This window comes from Abrus precatorius, unplaced genomic scaffold (assembly GCF_003935025.1).
Source record: "Abrus precatorius isolate BTA unplaced genomic scaffold, Abrus_2018 Scaffold2, whole genome shotgun sequence".
Classification (NCBI taxonomy): domain Eukaryota; kingdom Viridiplantae; phylum Streptophyta; class Magnoliopsida; order Fabales; family Fabaceae; genus Abrus; species Abrus precatorius.
The window spans coordinates 36958044-36981897 of record NW_020874362.1 but is presented as its reverse complement, the minus strand read 5'-3'; the positions used below and the strand labels follow the sequence as shown (position 1 = coordinate 36981897).

Sequence of the window (23854 nt, the reverse complement as noted above, 5' to 3'; positions counted from 1 at the left end):
ATTATACTTAAAAAATGATTATAGAAAATATATTTATCTTATTTTAAGAGTCAAAGGTAAAATCTTATTTTACTCACTCAACCAACCTTCTAAATTTTAAAAACATGCTTTACTATGTCAAATAGTTTATTTGCCGTGTTTTAAAGTTAAAATATAAATTAACACCATTTATTGTTAACTCAAGTATAAAAATAGCTAGGTATTATAATAAATAGTATAAGTATTTTTTTTTTATATATAAGGTATTTCTCATAGTGATGATTATTGTGGTATAATATCAAATATAATAAGAAATTTATAATAAAGATAACAACAAAATAAAATAAAAAAGTAATGGAAAACTCACTTGTCAGAAGTGGGATTTGAACCCACGCCTTCTCACGAAGACCAGAACTTGAGTGCATAAAAGACTATATAAAAAATAATATTAAACATTTAAAATAAGAAAATCGACTCCGCTGGGGATCGAACCCAGAATCTCTGGTTCCGTAGACCAGCGCCTTATCCATTGGGCCACGGAGTCTCTTGCACAATAGCATATTTAAATTATGATAAAATTATTGTAGTATATTCAATGAAGTTTATTTTAATCACTCTTTTGTAATAGGGGCTACATAAACTCACACGGTTGCACCAAGATATGTGTAGCTTTGCTTCAAGAGAAATTTACCTAGGTTGCTTTATCATACTTTCTGTTCTTGTTTTTTTTATATATTTAGCTATTGATGATTCTATAATTTAATTCGCATGCTTAATGTTTTTGATTAAAAAGCTGATTACATAACACTAACTGAGCACCGTTACCACAAATTGTTTTGGATGAGGGAGACAAAACATTATTATTAATTCCCCAACACTCTCAAATCATTATGTTTACTGTTTAAGCTACATATTACAGCTCAAAATTGCTAAGTTGTCGCAAATCCTACCTATAAAACGTATTGTAGTGTTCCACTATCATTTATTCATTTTCATCTCAACAACTTACATCCAAGTAAGCCAAATCTTGTGATTCTTGATCAACTGAGAGCTGGTTGAAAAATGGAGTCCTGCAGGATTGCAGTAGTTTTTACTGTCTACATTATGGCTATATTGATTTCTGCTTACTGTGGTGTAGCAGAGAGTGTAGCTGAAGATGTTGCCGCAATTCCTCCCACACCAATGGAAAGTGCAGGAGTACACCTTGGTGCCCCAGCTGGACTTAATATCATTGCTTTTGCGGTTGCTTGGTTCATCTAATCCCAGTAAGCTAATGCCCAGTTGCTGATAGGGTATTCAATGAAATGATTTAATTCTTTATTTTCATTGGGTTGATGCTTGTGATAACAAAGTTGGAATCTGGAATTCATCTATGTAATGTGATTTTATGTAGAAATCCGTTTTTCTTACACAACATTGTCTGTTAACTATATAATGGCTTTCTTATAGTGGAATCAACCAAAAAATGAAAGTAGCCAAACAGAAGTAGCTTCAACTTCTAGAATAATGTATTCTTTACTAACTTTTAATGGAAGAGAGAAGAGAACAGAAAGGATAACAAAATAGATGTCGAAATATTTACACATTACTCTAGCATACCAACTGAATGAAGTAGCACACACGGGAAGACAATTAAGTAATACACATTTGTAATGAGAAATAAATAGGGAAGCTAATTCAGTAATCCGCAAACAAGTCCTAAACTCAAATCATCGTTGCCTTATGGAACCAAAAAGATCACGGTATGAGCGTTTCAGAGCATCAGGACGCGAGACAATCTCCACAACTTTATAAGATGCCTCAGGATATGCCAATGCCTCAACAGCGACTTCTGCAACTTGATCTCTGGATATGGTTCCTTCCGAAAGGGTGTCCTGATACACAAAAAGTAATTCTTTCCAGAATTGTTCTACAAATCTAAACTTGATTGTACTATGGAATTGTAATAGAAAATCAGAAATGTAAGCAATACCTCTGGCTCCATTACAACATTTCCAATAGGAGGATCGTTTCTCAACCCGCCAGGTCTTATTATTGTGTAATTTATACCGGATTTTCTGATATGATTCTCTGCCTGTAGTTTTGCTACCAAGGTGAGTCCAAAAACATTGAGAAAGATGTAAGCTGGATTTAGTAGCTGTCCCATAGCTGCTCCATTAACTAAAATTGAACTGATCAGAATGAATCTGTTAACATTACGTTTCCTGCATGCTTCAACAAGGTTTACCGTGCCAAAATTGTCAACCTGCATAATATATCCCTTAATTATAAGAAAGCACTGAATGATAATACCAAGAGACATAGTAATCCACCCAACCTACAACGATTGTTGGCTTCTTCGTTGTGAATTTTCTTTGCAATTTAATTAGTTTCTTATTAATTCATCTATTTGAAGGACAGATAGTATTTCAAATTAGTATGATACAGATATTTTATCCCTTCACAAGTGCAGAATATAAATTAGGAATCTCCTTGAAATTCTGTAAATCTCGTGCATAGCAATACATTTGTAAATAAGAGTAGAAAAAAAAAAAATCCTAATGGCTCTCCATCTACATCCTTGACTCCTAGTAATAACCAAAACGATGTAAGTTACCAAACAAGAGCTTCAGGATGAACCAAAGTGCAGAATGAAACACTGAAGAAACAGAGATCATCGTTAGATTACTCTCACAATTTCATTACCCAAAAAGCAAGTAGGAAAGGGGAATCAATTCTTTAAACAATGAAAAACGCTACCATATACATATATGTGTAACATACAATCAAACAAGACTATTCAACCAAATGAATATGTTGAGCCGAGCCCAACTATTACCCAGAGTTCATGTAATCAAAGTTTAATTCTAAACCAAACCAAGGGCATTAAACAATGCCAGCCAGCTGATATTAAAAGTGAAGCATTCTAACATAACAAAATGGTTATACACTCAAACATTCTAGTATACTGCTAAGAGAGAGTAGATACAAGACATCAACAAAAATTTGACAAACCTTCCATGGAGCAAGCAAATCCCACCCTGGGCGAAAGCCTGTGGCGCATACTACTGCTTCTGAATCATCACCAATGGCTTGAGCTAGCTTGTCAGAACCCTCAGTGACATCAGCTTTCACCTGCACATGAACCCAATCATATACAAGCCAAATTTCATTTCCAATAACTCATATACACATATATGTATATGTAAGTACAAAGTATGCATGTATGTGTCATTTCTGAAGTGATTGTGTGAAGATATTGGAAAAGCTTACAATTTGGAGAGATGGGTTGGCAGAGGAAAGGGTTGTCTTTGCCTTGTCCAAGTCTCTAACCCCAGCCTTAACAGCAAAACCCTTTGCCAGTAACTGCTCAACGATTCTTTTTCCGGTGCTACCAGTGGCTCCAGCAACAAATATCTTCTTCTTCACACCCAATTCCTCTCCAGATTTCTCTGCTACTTGCTCAGGGACCTCACTTCCTTCCATCTAACATCAAATCATTATAATAATAAATAAAGGGTATGTTACAACAACACACAAACATGCACGTGATGCTGGAAAAACCAAAAATTTATAATAATCCAACAATTAGGATAAGATGCTATGTAGTGCGTTACCTTTGCGAAACTGAGGGGGTAAAAGGAAGAGGAAGCAGTGAAGGGTTTGGTAAGAATGCGTTGGTGAGTGAAAGTGGGAGTTCTTACGACCGTAAGAGGAGCAGCCATTGACAATGACAATGACAATGACAATGTGAAACGGAGATTTCTTCTAATTTCTAGGCTCACCAAACAAGACGCTATAAGAGTGCCACGTACACCAACCACACAATACGTTTGCTTCTACCTGCGTCATTCTTATTTTGTATATTACGAATCTGTGTATTGCTTCCAACCGAGTTAGCCTGAAATTTTAATTTTTCTCCTCTAAAAAATTGCATTAACGGAATTTTAATTTTAATTTGCATTGCACATTAAAAAAAATGACATGTCCTGTTATATTATGTTCCTGGGATGGCAAGTGATAACTTACTCTAACGTTAAGTTATCTTAACTTATTCTATTTAATAATAATTTGTAAATGGTAAATTTTATTGATTTAATTTTTTTATAGATAAATAAGATTCACAAAATTTTATAAATTTAAAAGTCATTTAATATTTTATCAAATTATTTATTTTAACTTATAATATATTTTTAAGATATATAAAATATGGACTATAAAATTACAAAGTTGTAAATATTTACTTTTTCTAAATTTTAACATGTATGATTATAAAAATATCATTATATAATTTAAAAATTAAATTAATAAATTTTAATGTTTATAAATAATTATTAAATGAAATAAGTTAACAAGACTTGCTATTAAAATAAACGAATTTCTTTCCTATAATCATTTATACGGTATCACAGTATTAAAGTTTTAAAAATATTATAATATACAAAATTTAATAATAATAACAACAGCTACTTTATAGAAAATTATTAAACTTGCATTTTGTTTGCATAAATTTTATATAAAGTTTTAAAATATGAAAATTTGTATCATTTTTAGAATTTATACATATTTCTTTACGTATATGAACAAAAAGAAAAATTGCACAAATAAAACGTATATTAATTTAAAGTATTATTTACAGATAAGGTAAAAAAAATCCTCATTTTTTCTCATCAACCAAATCCTCCTTTGAACACGACGCTTAAATTTAAAAGTTTGAACAAAAAACTATCTAGTTAATGAAAACAATAGAACAATGCAATTAGCAAAATTTAATATAGTTTTTAAATAAAGTTTATGAAAAATAATTACTATTATCATGTAAATGAAGTATATTCTGTGAATAAACCATCAAGTCAATTTTTAAAATTGCATCTGTTAAATATTTTTAAGTATTAAACCTTTATTAATTTTTAATTGTTTTAAAAATGTTATTTTTTCATTTTAACCGTTATTTTATATAAAGATTAAAATAAATACCATTTTATGAATTGAAGTAACCAACAAAGAATTTTTAAACTTTAAATAGTAAACTACTCAATTCATATAATTTTAAGAACTATTACAAGAGTTTTACTCTATTTTTATCATAATTTAACTATAACTTTAAAGTTTTTTTAATTAAAATTAAGATTTTAACTTTTTTTCAAATTCCAACCTAAAAGAGGTACTCAACTGATTTAACAGGTAAACCCTAATCTCTCAATCACCTGTGCACCCTTCTTCTTCTTACATTTTTTGGTATTTCACCGAGTCTATTTGGAATTTTCGATTTTCATCTTAGTGTTGTCTTTCAAATCGCGGCAATTTTGAAGTTCATACAGCACAGGACACCGGTAACGATTGATTCCATTTTGAATTTGCTACAAATTTGAAATTTTGTGCATAAGCAACATAAATTGTGAGGCATTATGGGAAGCGAAGATGCAAGAGATCCACTGAAAGGGGTGGATTGGAAAGCCGTTGGTGGCGAGATGCAGCAAAATCCGAGTGTTCAACCAGCTCTGAAGAAACGATTTCCGAAGAGAGTTAGGCAAATTCCTGATTACTATTTCCTTCCCCGATGGCCACTACCCTCTGCGATTTTCTTCTGCACTGCGTGTGTTACTGCTGGAATTGGTGCTGGAATGCTTGTGGAATCATGGATTGATAAGAAAGTTAAAGGTATTTTCTTCTAATTAGGGTAAATAGCGTTTAATAAATTTTTTATCGCATTATAACTTATGTCATATATCATTTTTTGTTTTTTTCTATGCTTGAACCCTTTGTGGCATTAAACATATTCTGCACTTAACATTTTATTAACATTACTGTCAGGTCGTCTTACCCTTAACATATGTTGAGTTGTAGTTGCTTTGTCTCTGAATCAATTTCACTCTTGTTTTACTCTGTATTAACTATTGCGTAATAAAGAACTGGTTCAAGTCATAAGTTTGAAAGAGAAGTATCATCTTCCCCAGAAAAAAGAATGCCTTCTTTCCCATGTATTTTTCATCGCGTTTAATATATTTTTTATCGCATTATAACTTATGTCATATATTTAATCATGAATGTGAAATTATGTTAAGTAAATTAGAAAAGAAAGTTATTTTGATTAGTTTCACTGATAATTTATTAAAATAAGTTTATAATTTTTTTCATAAATTCAAATAAACTTTGGATATGTTCTTTTTAAATGTTTTTTATTGACTAAAATTTATTGAAAATTAACACAGAATGAAAATAGAATTATTAAATTATGAATGAAAAAAAGTACGACTCGTCATTTTTTAATTCAATAAAATTTAACCCATGTCTAAGAGTGTGTTAGAAATAGAATATTGTTAGCATTTCTCATTGGATAATAGTATTTGGAAAACAAATGATTGTTTCTCCTAAAATAAACATTTCCAAACGTGTAATTAGAAAGAAATAGGGTTGGTCATGTTGTTAGTTCTAAAAGGTGAAAATTATCACATAGAACCCTGAAATATTGATTTTGCCCATCAAATTAGTTCGTGACACCCATATTGAAAGAACTAAGTGCATATATGGTTTTTCAATAGAATAGAGTTTAACGGACGTTTGACAGAATGGGTAGCCAAATACAACCTTGGACGGTAATTTCATCTTAGAAAGAAGGAATCTGGCAATATATCTTTAAGTTTAATTTATATTTTGTAGGAATTAACTAACTGTTTACTCTTTCATCGCCAAACATGACTTTCTGGTTTTTTCTGTATCAACTTCATAATGAAATGCTACTATTGTGGGAAGTGCAAACTATCTCTTGAATTTTTCATCCCATTATTTTTCTTTAAAAATAAAAATGTACAAACAAATGGATTAGCTCCTAAAAATCTCTGTACAACTAGAGATGGCTTGGCTCTGTGGGTAGACCCCTACTTTTCAGACTTAATAGTTTCATGTTACCATTTACCAAGTTGTACAATTGATGCTCTATCAATGCTCATAATTATGTATTTTGTGATGTTAACGCATTTTCTGCAAGCTTGTTTTGGGTTTATGACAATCTTGTAAATGAAGTTTTAGTTGTCTGAAAACTAGTGACTTTAACTCTTGCTTTTTTAAATTTCAAGTTATTGATTATTACCATTGTCTTTTATTTTGGTATTGCAGAAGATGGAGGTGTTATATGGGAGTTTGACAAATAAAACTTTTGATGATGATAGAATCAATGTCCACATGCATGGCGGCCTCTCCAGCATTTCCCCTCCAAACATAAATGGCAATCCTCAACCTTATCCAGACTTAATAGTTTCAAGGATTAACTTTCGTGTTCTTGCTTCTACTCTGTTCATTGAATAGTGGTTCACAGTTGGCAGGCAGATGACTTGTTAAATTTGGGAAACTGATATTTTTTGAACATAAAACACCCCAGCAGCAACTAGTTGAGCATAGATTTTTAATTCCAATTTAAACCTGCTCACGTATTCTATGAGTCTAATTCTATGTTCGGATTATGATCAATAAAGAGGTTAGAAATTGAGGTCTCACCAACTACATTTATGAGTGGTACTTTATTAAAAAGATACTTGTCCTCTATGCTCATTTAGATAGGAATATACGAGCAAGAAAAATTATACTTTTCCTCCCTTTTCATAACCCGAGCACTCTTACGAGGTGGTGAGCTGTTGTGGTTTCAGAAGCATAAATATAGTTGATAGTAATTCATTTTCATTCTATGGTGAAAGTAAACTCAAATCAGTTCAGTTTTTCTTTCTCCTTGATTGAGAACCTCGAGCAAAATAAGTAGTATGGATTAAAATGGTTGAGTTATTATGTTATACTAATATCCTTTCTTTGTAGTTTAAACCTTTATTTTAATTTGAGATAATTAAAAATAGGCTTTTCAGTATCAGAAATATTTAAAATGTGACATTAGTTTTTTACTTTCATATTCGTATATTTTGGCTCCGAAATTTTTGAGAGTTTTTCTCTGATCAGACTAATATTTAGTCGTGGACTATAGGAATTTAAAGTTAACACTTTCTACTTTATTTTCACCCGTTTTCTTTTTCTTTTTTTTTTCTTTTTTAAGATCATGAAATTGCACCTGGTTTTACTGCCTCTAATCTTATTTATAAAAAGTTATCAAATATTTTATATCTTAAATATTAAAAGTATCAAATATATTAATTATTAAAAAAATTTATCTTTGTTTTTTGTAAAAATTATAATACCTTTCATTTATAAATAATTTAATATATATATATATATATATAGGACAGATGTATTTATATTAATATAAGTTTAAAAATTATTAGACTATGTTACTATGACCGATAAATATAAGTCAAATGATAGTCTCAAGTCAAAGTACTTAGGATCATTCTTTTATTTATATGTATATATAAAACACTAATTAAGCATTCCACACTAAAAATATTTAAAGATAATATCAGTTCCACGACAAAATGGTTATCAGTATTGGTATTCAATGCAGTTTAGAATCCAGATGGACTTAAATTTTCCTGACATGCCTTATCCCAATTGATAACTCCAACAGATAAAAAAGGTGGCAAAAAAAAAAAGCGCAGCAAATGGGAGCCTAAAATTCATTTCTGTAACATACCCCAAAACAAGAGTTCATTTCTAAATCCTTGTTTACACATAAATACATTGTTAGTTAGCAGCACTGAAATACATAGATGTACGGGTGGAATCAAATTATGGACGCGTATGGCAATGAAATCGCATAGGCTATCTCTTTGTTGAAGTGTTGGCAAATGACTCCCAGATAGCAAGTAAATAAATGAACATTGAAAGTTGTCAATCCTCCTCCCTCCGGTGTGGACTGCACACTACCCAGCGGCAAATTCTGCTCCCTGAATTATCCTTAGTTTGTTAAGATGAAAATTAAGTTCTACAATTGCAAATCTTGGAATCTTGCACATCTAATTAGATTACGTGTTTTCATCATTCCCTATAATTTTTTTTTATTTGGTGGCCGCGAGAATTAGATGATTAGAGATGTAACTGAGTATGACTAACAGGTGAATTATAAAGACAGTCACCTCATCCGTGAAAAATAACCAATTTACAAAATCGGATACCTGTCTAAATCTTTGTCAAGAGATTGTGCAACGATCTACATATTATGATATCATATGCACCATTCCATCAACTATCATCACTCTATTGTCATTTTGCAGCCTCTGAAATTTCAGAAAAGACAAAAGACACTATTATGAGAGTTCATGCTTAGGAAGGTGGGACCAGAACTTCATACGAAGAACGTACCTCTAATAGTAGTAGTATATCTGCCGGGCTGTAACGCGAATCTGCTCCTCTGTTGATAACATCCTCCACGTCTGCAATAGATATGAGATCCAAGCGGTTGGCACGCATATGCTGACCAAATAGAGAATTAAATGCTTCTATTCTGCATGTTGATGGAAGATATTTTTACGTCAGAAACAGTTGAGCAGATATTGGAATATATGAAAACAAATTGTGAAAAAAGCAGGAATTGACAGTTGACAGACCTTTCAGGAGTGAGACTGACAGTAGTTTGGGCTCCTGAGGCATCGTCTACTTCCATGGCATCCGATGTTGACCTAGCCAAAAAAAAAAGACGAGGAAGTGTTGATAGTCCATTATGGCCAAGTAATGTTTTCTCAAGAAATGTACCAATACCATCAATATTTACATGGAATCATAGAACTATTCGTGAAAGGATGCTTGGTTTCTGGTATAGAATATGGAAATAAATGAATTATCTTGTAAGCTAATTATAGTCATTAAAACGAAAAGATGGTTGCAATGGTTATATTTTTGTTTTCCAACGAGTATTGACTATTGCTCACCCTCTTTGCTTTTTAGGACCACGATCAGGGCCATCATTTTCGTTGTGGTCAGCCATACGCTTTTTCTCCGATTCTCTCTCCCTCTCTTGCTCACGCTCCTCCATTTCTGTCAGTTCTTTGTGATATATTGCGAAATTAAGAACCTTCAAAGCAGCTTCTACATCAGACTTTGAAACCTGACAAAATAGGTGCAGGCTCAATCAGGAAGTGTACTCAAACCAATCAACACTGAAAACACACAAAACACTGAGGTAGCACAAATTGCAACTTAAAGGTAGAATGGCAAGCTTAACAAGAAAGATTACTTTAGGGAAAATAATTACTTTCGAAATAATGAGTTTTACATTTCCAAACGTTTAGTTAAAAAATATATTACTTGACGGAGATACCGACAATATTTTTGGTCGAAAGTAACAATACATTACTCCTACCATCTCCCAGCCAAACAATTAAACAAGTGGAAAAACTGCTTTTGGGATTAAACGTAATTTTGAGAGCCATAATTAGATTTGGTCCTTTGGAAGAGCTATCCAAGCCTAACTAAAAAGAAACACCGAGGGGTTAATTTGACATGGGCTTGCTATCAAATTGAACACGTATCCCACGGTATTACAAGTATCGGAAAAGAAGCACTATAGTGTAGACACCAAGTCTAGTACCTTTCTGCTCAACTTCAATTTGGCATGAGCTGTTGAGAGACGTATTATGGTTTCTAATGTTCTGGCAGTTATAGGAAGAGTTCCTCCAGTCTGCATAAAGCCCGCAAAATATTAATAAAAATCTATTTTGTAAAATGGCTCATATGCTTTGAGCCAATTCCAATTCCTAATGCTAACCTTTGCATTTGAACTTGCATTTCTGAGCTCAGCATATGCTGTGGCAATGTGGTCAGATGCCTGTGGACAATCAATTGATGTTAAAATTAAGCCACATGTCGAGATAATAATGAATTGGAACAGAAGCATAACAACCATTGAAAATAATCAGACTTCACAATCAGAATTCATCATAAATCAAGAAAAATAGAATTGCTAATAATAACAAGGCACATCACCTCATCAGTCAGGTCAGGTTGAATCCTATGCTTAGCATAATGGATATATTTCTTAAGAAACTTAATTGTAAGGGTATCACGTTTGCGACCTCTTTCAGTTTTCTTCCCATGTAGCATTCTGTTATATTTGACAAAGACAGATGACTCTGTATCAGCTTCATCTTCTCTTCCATATCTTGAGCTCCCATCAAGGGCAGCCTCACCTACATTGGTAAGTTAATTTGAATAAAAAATCTCTCCAGTATAAGCATGTTTCTAGCATTTGAAAACTGCTTATCTACCTCCATCAATGGCAGAACGAAATCGATGCATACGCAGGACATGTTCTGATATTCGACGATCAATATCAGGATCCATTTGATCCAACACAATAAACAGTAGATCAAATCGAGATAGCAAGGAGTCTGGGAGTCCAATATTTTTGGTTGGAGTCAATGAACGGTCATACTGTGGAACCGCACAATAAAAGCCGCGAAGTCATTTTAAAATGAAACTAACGGTTCAGTGGAATTAGTAACTTTGGTAATTTAAACTGCAGCAAATTACTCACATAATTCCACTTACAGTTCCATATATGGGATTTGCAGCAGCCACCACACTGCATCTGGCATTAAGTGACGCATGGATACCGGCTTTGGCAATTGTCACAGTCTGCTGTTCCATAACTTCATGTATAGCAACACGATCTTGATCATTCATCTTGTCAAATTCATCAATGCAGACAACACCTCTGTCAGCAAGAACCATTGCCCCAGCTTCAAGCCTTCTTTCCCCTGGCAGAAATAAATTACAATGTTGCCTTAGATGACAAATGTAATAATAGAATTATGTATAGCCAATGAAGAATATTTTACCTGTTTCTTGATCTGAAGTTACTGCGGCTGTCAAACCAACCCCAGAAGAACCCCGGCCTGTTGTTGATATGGCCAAGGGAGCAATATTCATAATTGCTCTTAAGAGTTGAGACTTGGCAACAGAGGGATCACCAACCATCATCATGTTAATGTCACTAAAGATGCAAGACAGACCAGCATTACAATCTTTATTTGTAAAAAATACCAAGAGAAATAAATGTAAAGCAAGAATGAGTTGAACTCGGACTTCAATAATACCAGTAACAGAAAAAGGATATAAAGAGAAAACACTAACCCTCGCAAGTGAGTGCCATTCTTTAAGTTCTTCTCCACTCCACTAAGCATCAACAAAATCACTGCTTTCTTTATCCAAGAATGCCCGTATATAGAAGGTGCAAGTGAGTTACCAAGCAGGTCAAATGTATCATCTCTTTCAGCTATCTTTTTAATGTTTTTGAGGTCTTCAGGACTGTAGATTGGTGCATTAGCCTCTTTGTTGAGAAGAGAAACATTGTTGGCTATGAGCACAGTCCTGCATGCACACCAGTCAATCAAGTTTCTGTTCAAGAAAAAAAGGAATGCAAAGGAATTATATCAGTATATTTTCTGGAGCTACCTGAATACTCCATTCACACTGCCTTTGCTTTTCCCAGGAAGAGCCTTATATACCCCCACAATGGCTACACGATCTCCTGGCTTGCAAGAATCAACAAGGTCATCTTCTACAACGGCATCCACTGTTCTCGGGAGTTGACCAGGAGCAGAATTCTCTGGAACTTCTTGAATGGACAAGGTTTGATGATCTTTATATTTGCACAATCCATATTCGGTCACAAGTAAGTTGCCAGTTTCATCCTACAAGAAAGACCGAATCTGAAAATTTCATCGGGTAATTATAAATGATCTTTAGAGATCAAGAGCTTGAGATTACCCTCGTGGGATAAACAGATCCTGTCGGCAAACCCAAATTAGATGTAATATCCCGATATTCACGAGTAGTGAAGTTTCCCGTGGTGGGACAGAAGTGAACACTTTTAACAACCTTCGGCCTTACAAGAGAACCTATAAATGAAAATAACAGATTAGATTCCCGCATGCTTGAACAGTGTACTCGTTCTCAATTTTAAGTTTATTCTTAATGAAACAGAAAGGAAGGAATCAATTAGGAGAAAGAACAACCAAAAGATAAAACCAAACCGCTGCTTGGAAAAGAGAAAGAGTACATATTTCTACCAGTGAATGATCTTCACATTGCCCATTATCACAAATCATAACGCATGACATGCCACTCAAGGACACACTAAGAGTAAAACTTAGCATAAATGATATTAACTTGTAATTAAAATAAAAGCTTTGTATGTCAAACAAAATTACATAGTACACTTTTCAATGCAAAAAATGAAATAAGTCCCAAGTTATACCAAGCAATGGCCATGACAAAACCTAAAGCTTTAAACCTAAAACGAAAACAACCTACATTGTCCCGTAATTTATATAGTAAATAAATTCACCCCCCAAAACAAAATACCATCCCCAAATCCTCTTATTGACTCTGTAAAACTTATCAGCGAGCAATTGCATAAAGGATTTTAAAAAAAAAGGAGACAATAAGTTTGATTTTATTTACAAGTTCCAGAGCCACTTAGGAATCAAAATTCACAATCATTTTATCATCATCATCTCGTGAAAAACTAGTAGCATTCAATCATTAAACTATAGACAACAAATAAACAAGCGGCCAAAAATAAAGAAGGAAAGGGGGTTATACATTTGGTGACAATGCCCTCAACACAGACCATCGAACCTATGAATTCAGACAGAAGCTCCCTAGGCGTGACTCTGCGAGAAACAAAAGGACCTTCAAATCCCACGAGCACTTGTTCCCCTTCCTTCAAATACTTAGGATCAATAGCACGCGCGGCATCGGTCACCGCATCGCAGAACGACTGCATGTACTCACTTGGATTCCTAAGAATCCTGAAAACCACACACAACATAAATAAATAAATAAATTTAAACACCAACCATACACTAACTCCCTACACAGAATCGAATTCTACCCTACCACAAAAATGAAACTATAAAAGAAAAGGACGTATCTAGAATTAAAGTAATAATTGATGTGAAGAAGTTTCAACCTGTTACCCAAGTCGCGGAAATTGTGGAGATCGGAGATGTTGACGACGAGGCGGTGGCGCTTGTGGTTGATGAGGGCTTTGATGTCGTCCATGTATATCCCCTTTCCCACCTGAAAATTCAACACAAAATCGTTGCAAATGAAAAACGGTAAAAGTAACAAAAAGGAAAAGAGAGAATGTATAGAACATACATCTTGATCCAAGAAATCTACGAATTCTCGCTTGTGAGCTGCCCTGACTTCTTCGCTCACGTCCATTTTCAGAGAGAGTGAGAGTGAGAGAATGGCGAGAGAAGAAGAACTGAATGAAACGTTGGTGGTTCCTCTTTTGTTTCTTCAGCGCTAGGGCTTTGTTTTGGCGGGAAAAATAAGCCTCTTGCTCTTTGTGGCGGGAAAATGGTTGGTCCGGTTCACGTATTTTGGGCCTTTCCAGCCTCCAAGCCCAAACCCAACCTTTTTTAAAATCAAATATAATAAAACTGTGTTAGCCCTTAAAAAAAAAGAAAAAAGAAAGAAAGATGAAGAAGAAGAAGGCACTATCAAAGTAAGTAGCCCTTTTCAATATAATTTTTTGAGTGTATTGATTTCGCTGCAGGCGATTTAGCTTTTTTTCATTTATATGCTTCAGCATCACTTCATCTTTGTTTTCTACGGAACAAAATATGTTTAAGGAGTGAATATTCACAGTGATATTTGATCATCAGCAACAAGCCAACAATTTGAGATAAAAATTTATCTATCACTTCACTCAGATAATCTTGTTAGTGTTTATTGTGACCGCCAGATAAAGTGTCGCAAATTAAGAGTTAATTATGCTCTCTTTCAAACATGCTTATGTTTTCACATTTAGTGTAATTGATAATTTTATTAAGCAAATAACGAACATAAAGGTGAATAAACTCTACAAGCTATTATAACCATATTTTTATAAGTTTAAAAAATAATTGATAAATTAGTACAATATTTAAAGATCATTTAGTGGACATGATATAAGATAAGATAATGTTCCATGTCTTATCTGAATATTAATGTATATTTAACTAATAAGATATGATATATTTATCGTATCTATATCTCTTATGTAACATTTTTTTAAGAAAGAATTGAGTTAAGAATAAATAAAATAAAATAATATTTTTTAATCTAATATCTTAATGTGCACTAGACATATGATAAACTAAAAAATTATGTGTTTTTATTTTAAAAAACTATTTATTAAAATATTAATGTTTTAGAACAATTTCCTATTTAGAATAATTTTCGTCACGTTATCACAAGTCTAGACACTTACACGGGCTTCGACTTTTTTTCAAAAGAAAAAGCAGGAGATCCTGATAGGTAAAACATAAATTTAAACAAGGTTATTATACTTTTATTATATTTAATGTTTATTCAACTTTCATGTCTTGTTATTTTTCTGTCCTCAGACGACCCTTATAAATAAATAAAAATCTAAAAGTGTATTTTTTTTTTTCAATGCTATAACACAGCTTGCATTAAATCCAACATTATATGCTTACCAATTTTAAGCAGAAAACTGCGGATTGTTAGCAGCTGTAAGAGTGGTGTAAATAAATTGATGTAGAAGAATCGATTTGCTCTTTATATAGTTGTCGTTGACAGCAGTTATGTGGCGAATTCGACAAGGGGGAAAAAAAACTAACAGGGATGCTTAACACAAAGGTATGATAATATGCGTTACTGCTTTTAAGAAATTACAAATTTATGTAGAAACTCATGAAATGAAAGTGCTCTTAAATTATAGCGTATCCGCCAATGACTATTTCAAATAAAAACCTGATGCTACAAAGATTCATAGGAATCAGCAAGTATCACAAGTACATGCCTGACAATAAATAAATATCTTCAGTTAACAAAAAGGAATGCTCAAGAATAGAAGCTCTTTTGGCATTCTATCCGCTGTATACCTCCAAACTAAATAAATCTTCGAGCTATGTTCAAAAAGTTCTACAACAAAACAGCCCTTAAAGCTAATTGTCAAGAGTCACAATTAGCAGAAAACGAACAACTACAGGCCTACAGCATTTTTATACGATGGACTCAAATAGAAAAAATAGCCTCAATGATGTAGAGAGAACAAAATTTCAATTAATTTAAGCCCGTGTTCTAAGTAAAGTGCAGACAAGCTGGGCAATCAGGGCCTGAAAGCAGAAAATGCCACCACCGAGTTGTGTCCACCAAATCCAAATGAATTTGAAATGGCTGAAATTATTATAAAAAAAAATCATTAGTTGTCCAAATTATGGCGTGTCATGTGATAATGAAAGAAAAACTTGGTTATTGAATTATTTAGAATCTTACCAACATTGACTTCATGCTGCTGCTTGACATTTGCCACTGTATCAAAATCAACTGCAGGTTCTGGATTCTGCACCCAAGACCAAGTACATATTGTAACTACATCACACCATTTAAATTAGAAAAACTGCAGAGAGAAAATCAAACTAAAAATTTCCGCATGGTTCTCAAAGGCAAAATAAGCCAATTAAAGGACATGGAATTTTTCCAACTATTTGTGCAGGTAATCATTATAATTAAAACCACAGCCACTTCAGTTCTCTCCAGTCACTCAGCAACAACAAACAATATTACTTGACTTCTTAATAATTCAATGACATTCAATACTAATATGATCTTCAGTGTGGTCTGGCACAAACAACTAATGGACCTCAAACTAAACATCTGAGAATTACAACTCTAATTTGTGAAAGGATTCTCACATCCTTGTAATGAGTTATATGCGAATTCCTAGGTACAATCTCCAATAATTTGAGCATAACAAAGCTCATGCAAGCAGTCAAAATAATTCTAGCACTAAAACATATTAGCAAAACATACAAATTGATTGATAGTTGGATGCAGCCACCCTGTTGTTATGGCTTTCACCGTAGCAATGGCTTCCAAACCCCCAGCTGCACCAAGGCAGTGACCTATCATAGACTGATACAAAACAAAGAACAAGTCCATCAATTCAAGGCCAATTAATCAAATATAACCTTCTATAATCTGTAAGACAGAAAGCTTTTCACCAGCATAGTGAGATAATACCTTAGTGGCATTAATTTTGATGCCAGAAGTGTCCTTGAAAACCTTTTTAATAGCATTAATCTCTGCCAAGTCACCAGCAAGAGTGGAAGTTGCATGTGCATTTATGTAGTTGACCTGAAAACAAGCAAATAATGAGCCTTCACTTTGCTAATTTACAGTATGCATAAATCAGAGACAAAATAAAAAATAAAAAAAATTAATCAAACATTAAAACTAATTTCTGGAACTGACAAAAAAAACCAGCACCAATGGCATTACAAATTGCCTCTTTTTAGTTCCACTAGAAGCCCCACTCACTTGGAATTATGGAAGTTTCAATTTATCTTCTAATTGCATTGTTTTTCTTACTCAGTCTAACTTATTGGCATCACTCTAAATAGAAGAAACTGAAGCAGATCACAGGAACAACAAAAAAAACAGTACACATGCTGTATATTAACACTTTGCTATGTAGCAGCTCTCCCGCCATGAATTGTGGCTGCAAAAAGGGAAAATTGTGGTCATCGTGGCCGTTATATCAAACAGGGGCAAAAGAGCAAGTTTGCCCTCTCTTTCTGAAAGTTGGAATACTTTTTAAGAGAAGAGAGGCAATCTTAGGATTTTGCCCCCTTTTTACGTTGCGATACTTTGTGCTTCTCTTCTGTCTTCTCAAGTCAAGATCAAACCCTACCTCCATCTCTAGTTCTTTTGCTCCATCATCCATATCCGACCTCACTTTTTGGTGAGTCACCATTTCTAGCCAAGTTTCGGTCTTTTTTTCATCTTCAGCCAAACCCAACTTATTCTGACATGACCAAAGACATTTTTTGACAATATTGAAACATTTTTCGGTGAGACAATCTGCATTAGAGTTTTTTTCCGATGACTAAAACCAATAACCATTATTTTCTCTATTTTCCTTCTCTGTTTTGATTGTCTTAAGAATAAGAGTGCTATCCATTTTCCCACTACAGCGTTTTTGGGGTCAATTGCTTTGCGCCACTATTTAGGATTGATTATTATGGTAAACACTATTAACCATCCAGCACCCATTACTGGTTAACCAAGAAGATGCATACTATCTTATATAATTGAATAATTACTGTAATCTAACTTCTTCGTCATCATTTATCCAAACCTCAATGTTAGAAAAGAAAATCTAGGGAGAGCTATTCCAAATTATACTAGCTAGCAGGAGCTTTGTAAGAAAATGTTTGCCATTTTCTATACATCCCATGTCATCCCCTACCACATCACATACTAAAAAGCACTCTCTCTGGTTCTTTTCATAACACGCAACTAACTAAATTACACAAATCAATAAAAGTAGTTAAAGTTAGTTAATTTCCTTGATATTTTAAAAAATATTATAACATGCCAACTTTGCCTTCATTTAATACCATTTAACCTAACTTCATTATCAACATTTACCCTGCTTAGTTTTAATTAGGGTTCCCACCAACTCCAGTTATTAAGGGTACATGGAAAAAACATAATATATGCTTCACAGAAATTATAAAGCACCTAATAAAAATGACCACTAAAAGCTTTTAGACAGTTTCTCATAAAAAGACCAGAGAAAATATTTGATAACACACATGAAGTATGTGTGCAAGATAACAGAAAAGTAAGGTCATCTGGAGAGACATCCTTGAGGAAAAAATCAGTTATTAGAACAGGGGAAAAGAAACCAAAAATATTTGTAACAGACAAAATTACCATCAAAAGTGGAAGCAACATAGAAGGAATAAAATAGTACCTCCTCAGGTGACACACCAGCATCTTCAAGGCTGCTCTGAATGCAAGAAGACACACCAAGTCCATCAGATCTTGGATCAGTCATGTGATACGCGTCACAGTTAACAGCACCTCCCAAGTATTCAGCAATAATAGGTGCACCTCGCTTCATGGCATGTTCCAGGCTCTCCATTACCTGTCAAGTTATAGTACTCATTTTAAGATTCACTAAATTAGCTTAAAGAGAGCGAAAAAAGAGCATACGAGATAGCACTTTCTTCAAACATTTTACATGGGAGAATAGGGAATGAGTCAATTGAAAAAGTTAGTGTTATTTCCCAACCAGTTTACCATCGTTGCTAAGTTTGTCAAGGTCTTACAGTTAAACTGATTAAGAAGCATAGCCGGCAAATGCAATACAATCTGCAAGCTCAACTGATATAGCCAGATTAAAATCAAAGGAGAATAGTAGAGTTCCCTAAGGGCACTTATTAGTTATAAGGAATCAAAAGTGGAAACTTTTTATAGGAAAGTGTTAACACTTAACGATGCCAATGCACCTACACCGTGATTTCCAATATAAACTTTCTATTTATTAATTCCTTAATCAGTATCCTAAGGGAACTCATTAGCAAGACGCCAAAAAAACTACAGAATTTAGCAAAACTGCATCTCATTACAATCGCAGAAAGCCACTGACCACAGAACTATTAAATCCAAAAGAACAGCTAGGCGACAATAAACAATGCAATTAAAAACGATAAAAAAACGTAGTTCCCATTGAAAAGAGTAAGAACATCAATTCAAAAGCAGCCTTACCAAAACTCCAGCACCTTCACCCATGACAAAGCCATCACGGTCTTTGTCCCAAGGCCTAGAAGCAGTTTTGGGGTCATCATTTCTCTGAGAAAGAGCCCTGCAAGCAACAAAACCCCCCAACCCAATTGGAATAATGGCAGCTTCAGTCCCACCCGCTATCATCAAATCAGCCTCTCCCCTCCGTATATGGTTAGCAGCAGCATAAAAGCAATAATTCGAAGTAGCACAAGCAGTGGATATAGAATAATTGGGACCCATGAAACCAAGATCAATCCCAAGCAAAGCCGAACCCATATTAGTAATCGCATAAGGAATGAAAAAAGGTGTTATTTTTCGATACCCTTTTTCAATCAAAGCCTGAACCCCATCAGAAAACACCGTTAAACCACCCATCCCAGACCCAACGAGAACACCAGCGCGTTCCTTATCAATCTGCAAATAAATAAATAAAAACACAATCCGAAACCGTTAAACTCAATTTTCTCAGGCCAAATAGGGTTTCCATTGAACGAAGAATCCTCAGATCTATGAGAAACCTTTGAAAGCTTATCGGCGCCGAGATCGGCGTTTTCGAGGGCTTTCTTTCCGGCGACAATGCAGTATCGTAGACAATCGTCGAGTCTCCGGTCGTTCTTGCCGTCGATGTAACCCTCGGCGGAGAAGCCGCGGATCTGGCCGCCGAAGCGAGTGGGGAACTTGGAGGCGTCGAAGCGATCGATTGGGGTGATGCCGCTCTCGCCGGCTAGGAGTTTCCCGTAGTAACCATCGACGTCATTGCCGAAGACGGAGGCGAGGCCCATGCCGGTAATGACGACGCGCTTTTTGGGGTCCTTCTGGCGTTGGGGAGCGGAGAGCTTGGGAGCGACGGTGGCGGAGACGAAGAACACGCGCTTGGAGGAAACGCGTGTTCTCTTGGCGGCATTTTCGGATTTTCGAAGAGGATCCAAAGGGGAAACGCGAAGAGTGGGTGAGTGAAGTGCTTGCATGGTGGCGGAGTATGCGAAGCAGAGTGAACAAAAACGCCCCTGCACTGTGCTATGCTGTTGTTGTAAGTTCAGTAACAAGTGGTCTTATTTATTTTCAGCTAACGTTGGGTTTGTTTTTTTTTTTTTCTTCTAAAATACATTTTTTATGGTCAAGTACTAAGTAGTGTTTTGAGTTTTCTTTTAGAATTTAATAAAAGATATTTTAATTATATTTAATTTTTTAATTTTTTAAAATTAGTTAACTTTAACTTTAAAAATAAAAATAAACAGTTAATAATAATAAATATTATTAAAAATAAAAATATTTATTATTTTTATAACTTTAATATAATAATTGTGTATATTTTTATAAAAAAAAAAAATATTTGTGAATGTTTATTTTTGAGATTGACAAAATTTATTTTTTATTAATATCTTACAAAAATTAGTTAGTGTTTTTTATTTTTGTTTTTTGTGTGATTAATTAACATATTGGTAATAATAATGGAATGTGAGCATAGTTTTCTTCTCATGATGTGTGGTGCCTTACAGCGAGGCAGGCGATAACAACAACGCTACTCCTTCTTCTTCCCTGGTGAGGACATGGCCAAGGTTGTAACTTTTTGCTTGGCTAGAACTGTCTTGGCCAAATGCTCTGCTATTGCTTCTGCGTTTTTATGAAAATTTTAGTTTTTAAGTTTCAATCATTAACTAAGAACACTGGTATTGTTTACATTTCAATATTCATGTGAAAAATTTTACCATTTAGTTTCGATAAATTTGAAGATAAAAAAAATTAGTTTCCATTATAGATAAAGTTTGTGATTTATTTTGGATTAATTTGAAATTAATATTAAATTTTAACCTATCTAAGTTGATATTTTACAGCTTAAATTAAATTATTTTTTATTATTTTTAAAAAGGAATGTGACTTTAACTTTTTAATGAAGATCAAATTTTATTAATAAAAATATAAATAATTTTTCATTACATACATTTTTTTATTTAAGAGACAATAATTATTAAACATAAAGGCAAGTATATAATAATTATAAAAAACAATTAAAAAGTTAAATTTCCTCATAAAGTATAATTTAGTCTAAATTGTAAGTCCTAGCAACAACAAAAATTCTTAAAAAAATAAAAATATTTTAATAAAATATAATTTTAAATAATTTTTAGATAAAAAATGGTAAAAAAAATTCATATACAGTTAATATGTTTATATTTTGATTTATTTCAATTCAAATTTGAAATAAAATATATATATGAATCGTAAAAGAAATGCAATTTCTTTTATCGATTTTGAATACAACAAGTTCATATTTCAATTTTTATTTTTTGTATTACAATGAAGCCTAACGAAGTGATTATAAAAGAAAATTCTAACATGTTATATTTCTCGATGGTTCATAATAATTTCACGCTTGAAAAAGAGGATTAGTTTAATTGCCTATCTAATTAAAAAATATAAATGGGTTAATAAAAAATTATAATTATCTTGAAACAAGCATTCATTGAATTAAGGTAAAGAAAAGTAAAGTGTTCAAAGGCATTAATTGTTAAAATTAACTATTAAACCCTGTTAACATCAAATGTTTGATTTTAGAACTGTACTAATAACATGACATACGTAATATTTTGGTTCAACTTAAATTATTTAAATACATTTGTAATTTCTATGTTTATATAACTTTTTAAGTCATAGTTTTTTTATTAAAAATAATTTATTCTTATATTTTTTTTTGAATTTTTGTTTTTATTTCAATCTCCAATAATAATATTGTCTCATAAAAATTTATCATACGACAACATTTCAAATAATTGTATCATCAATCACAGTAATTATAAACAAAAAAAAAAGTAGTAAGCATATATATATAATTAATATTTAAGACAATTTGATCGAATCAATATACAGTATGTATCATACTCAAAGCAAATTATAAAAGCAATTCCTCTCATAGTTTCGAACTTTCAATGATTTTATTTTCAAAATTTAAACTCTAAAAATCACTTGCCATCTTTTTATTTGGACTTATCTAGTGATTACAGTAGACTAGACTAATAACAAAACATAGGTTGACTAATAATTTCAGTGATAGACTAATAATAATAATAATAGCAAAGATAATAACAAAGTGGTTGTAATAGTTAATAAGAACATTAATTATAGTAAAAATAATAATAATGACGATTGTTGATTGGTAACAACAATATAATTAACTAATAAATAATTGTATAGTCTTAAGTTTTAAAAGAATTCATTATAATTTTGAAGAATCATTTGGTTTTACAAAAATAATTTTTTAATTTTAATTATAAAACTACTATCGTTTTGTATTTTCTACATTAAAAGACTGTACAGTAAATAATAAAATCTTTATTTTGATTATTTATAATCATTCATCCTTCATATTTTCAAGTGACATTTCCTTTTTAAATGATATATTCGATTTCACTTATATTTTAATGACAATGAATATATGAGATTATTATTGGTAGGTAAAAAGAGAGGATTTAAATTCCTTTTTATGCTGTATATACCTTTTTCCTCGAACAGTTCACCCACTAGTCTAAATTATAATATTCACGAGCCCGTCTATTCAAAAACTCCTCTGTAATGTGAAAAAACCCCTCACTCTTAACATTTTCAACTCTGTAATTTTAATTATCTTACATGTTAAAGAGTTCAATAATGGGCTTAACTCAACATGTCACTTTAAAGTGTTATTACCTTTCTAAACTAGGCACTAAATCTTTGTTAAACCCTCGTTGATCCATTCTATTTTAATATATTTATATTTAATTATGTGTTTAAGCTATGTAAATATGATATTTTATTTTGGTCATTCATAATTTTTAGTTAATTTTGTTCTTTATGATTTTAAAGAAGTGGTCTCGTCATTATTTAATGATAAGCCATGTTAACAACTATTATAAGGTATTATGTGATGTATTATGTTAAAATATGTATTGAGTTATTAGTAAATAATGATAAAAGTAAAATTTTTCAAATTAAAAGAAAATTATATATATATATATATATATATATATATATATATATGTGTGTGTGTGTGTGTGTGTTATTTCTTTTTTAAGTGAAAACACTAGTATGAGAATGACAACCGTACAAATCAACTATTGGATTATATTTAAATGATTAAGATTAAAAAGAATGAACATGATTGTTTTAAGTGATCATGTAGTCATTAATAAATTTTTAATGTTACCTTTTTCTTCGCACCCCTGCAAGACTCAATCTTACTTGATTTAATTAACTCTTTGAAATTGATCATCGGTTCTGTATTTCATTTACATTTTGCCCTTCAATCATTTTGTACTAATAACAAAAGCACCTAAACCAAGTCTCTTGTTTTGTAATTATAATGAGTTATGATTAAGTCATCTTAAAAAAAAATTCTAAAAAAATGTAAAACAACTACTAATTAATTAGAGGGGTTTTTTTTTTCATA

The 23854-nt window shown here is 32.6% G+C and overlaps 4 protein-coding genes and 1 non-coding gene across 9 annotated transcripts; 1 reads left to right on the top strand and 4 right to left on the bottom strand.

The window, feature by feature from the left end:
* Positions 1 to 450: 450 nt before the first annotated feature.
* TRNAR-ACG lies at positions 451 to 523 on the bottom strand. Its single transcript has one exon. It is a non-coding gene; the product is annotated as a tRNA-Arg (tRNA).
* An 876-nt stretch (positions 524 to 1399) lies between these two features.
* LOC113858409 (uncharacterized protein At2g34460, chloroplastic) lies at positions 1400 to 3781 on the bottom strand. Of its 2 annotated transcripts, none has more exons than XM_027491064.1 (5): positions 3576 to 3781; positions 3232 to 3444; positions 2974 to 3093; positions 1952 to 2224; positions 1400 to 1853 (listed from the first exon to the last, which is right to left on the bottom strand). In XM_027491064.1, exons 1-5 carry the CDS (start codon positions 3681 to 3683, stop codon positions 1689 to 1691), a joined length of 879 nt encoding a protein of 292 aa, XP_027346865.1. In that variant the 5' UTR covers positions 3684 to 3781; the 3' UTR covers positions 1400 to 1688. The 2 variants fall into 2 exon arrangements, with proteins under 2 accessions (XP_027346865.1, XP_027346866.1); XM_027491065.1 differs by having other exon boundaries at positions 1505 to 1873; positions 3576 to 3759.
* Positions 3782 to 5138: 1357 nt separating this feature from the next.
* Positions 5139 to 7450, top strand: LOC113859059. Its single transcript, XM_027491875.1, has 2 exons — positions 5139 to 5619; positions 7075 to 7450. The coding sequence occupies exons 1-2, from the start codon at positions 5367 to 5369 to the stop codon at positions 7107 to 7109; spliced, it is 288 nt and encodes a 95-aa protein (XP_027347676.1). The 5' UTR covers positions 5139 to 5366; the 3' UTR covers positions 7110 to 7450.
* A 1194-nt stretch (positions 7451 to 8644) lies between these two features.
* On the bottom strand, positions 8645 to 14086 carry LOC113858769 (DNA replication licensing factor MCM3). 2 transcript variants are annotated; one of them, XM_027491522.1, is made up of 17 exons: positions 14002 to 14086; positions 13811 to 13920; positions 13441 to 13649; positions 12604 to 12734; positions 12289 to 12527; positions 11968 to 12204; positions 11673 to 11827; positions 11383 to 11591; positions 11100 to 11265; positions 10819 to 11021; positions 10601 to 10660; positions 10424 to 10513; positions 9765 to 9940; positions 9444 to 9515; positions 9199 to 9340; positions 9012 to 9113; positions 8645 to 8783 (listed from the first exon to the last, which is right to left on the bottom strand). In XM_027491522.1, the coding sequence occupies exons 1-16, from the start codon at positions 14065 to 14067 to the stop codon at positions 9054 to 9056; spliced, it is 2325 nt and encodes a 774-aa protein (XP_027347323.1). In that variant the 5' UTR covers positions 14068 to 14086; the 3' UTR covers positions 8645 to 8783; positions 9012 to 9053. The 2 variants fall into 2 exon arrangements, with proteins under 2 accessions (XP_027347323.1, XP_027347324.1); XM_027491523.1 differs by having other exon boundaries at positions 8645 to 8776.
* Positions 14087 to 15567: 1481 nt separating this feature from the next.
* On the bottom strand, positions 15568 to 20457 carry LOC113857741 (3-oxoacyl-[acyl-carrier-protein] synthase I, chloroplastic). Of its 3 annotated transcripts, XM_027489917.1 has the most exons (8): positions 19950 to 20457; positions 19704 to 19845; positions 19414 to 19553; positions 18617 to 18790; positions 16879 to 16992; positions 16669 to 16770; positions 16132 to 16198; positions 15679 to 16032 (listed from the first exon to the last, which is right to left on the bottom strand). In XM_027489917.1, the coding sequence occupies exons 1-8, from the start codon at positions 20397 to 20399 to the stop codon at positions 15965 to 15967; spliced, it is 1257 nt and encodes a 418-aa protein (XP_027345718.1). In that variant the 5' UTR covers positions 20400 to 20457; the 3' UTR covers positions 15679 to 15964. The 3 variants fall into 3 exon arrangements, with proteins under 3 accessions (XP_027345717.1, XP_027345716.1, XP_027345718.1); XM_027489916.1 differs by having other exon boundaries at positions 15568 to 16032; positions 19414 to 19845; XM_027489915.1 differs by having other exon boundaries at positions 15644 to 16032; positions 16132 to 16227; positions 19414 to 19845.
* Positions 20458 to 23854: the final 3397 nt, after the last annotated feature.

Coding starts and splice junctions, on each gene's coding strand:
- LOC113858409 (XM_027491064.1), bottom strand. CDS start 3,683: ATGGCTGCTCCTCTTACGGTCGTAAGAACTCCCACTTTCACTCACCAA. Junction 3,094..3,231: donor CCAACCCATCTCTCCAAATT/GTAAGCTTTTCC, acceptor GTTCATGTGCAG/GTGAAAGCTGATGTCACTGA. Junction 2,225..2,973: donor ATTTGCTTGCTCCATGGAAG/GTTTGTCAAATT, acceptor TATATTATGCAG/GTTGACAATTTTGGCACGGT.
- LOC113859059 (XM_027491875.1), top strand. CDS start 5,367: ATGGGAAGCGAAGATGCAAGAGATCCACTGAAAGGGGTGGATTGGAAA. Junction 5,620..7,074: donor GATTGATAAGAAAGTTAAAG/GTATTTTCTTCT, acceptor TTGGTATTGCAG/AAGATGGAGGTGTTATATGG.
- LOC113858769 (XM_027491522.1), bottom strand. CDS start 14,067: ATGGACGTGAGCGAAGAAGTCAGGGCAGCTCACAAGCGAGAATTCGTA. Junction 9,941..10,423: donor AATTGAAGTTGAGCAGAAAG/GTACTAGACTTG, acceptor CTATTTTGTCAG/GTTTCAAAGTCTGATGTAGA. Junction 9,341..9,443: donor GTCAGTCTCACTCCTGAAAG/GTCTGTCAACTG, acceptor ATCAACATGCAG/AATAGAAGCATTTAATTCTC.
- LOC113857741 (XM_027489915.1), bottom strand. CDS start 20,399: ATGCAAGCACTTCACTCACCCACTCTTCGCGTTTCCCCTTTGGATCCT. Junction 16,993..18,616: donor CTGGTGTGTCACCTGAGGAG/GTACTATTTTAT, acceptor GCTTGTTTTCAG/GTCAACTACATAAATGCACA. Junction 16,228..16,668: donor ATCCAACTATCAATCAATTT/GTATGTTTTGCT, acceptor GGTGTGATGTAG/TTACAATATGTACTTGGTCT.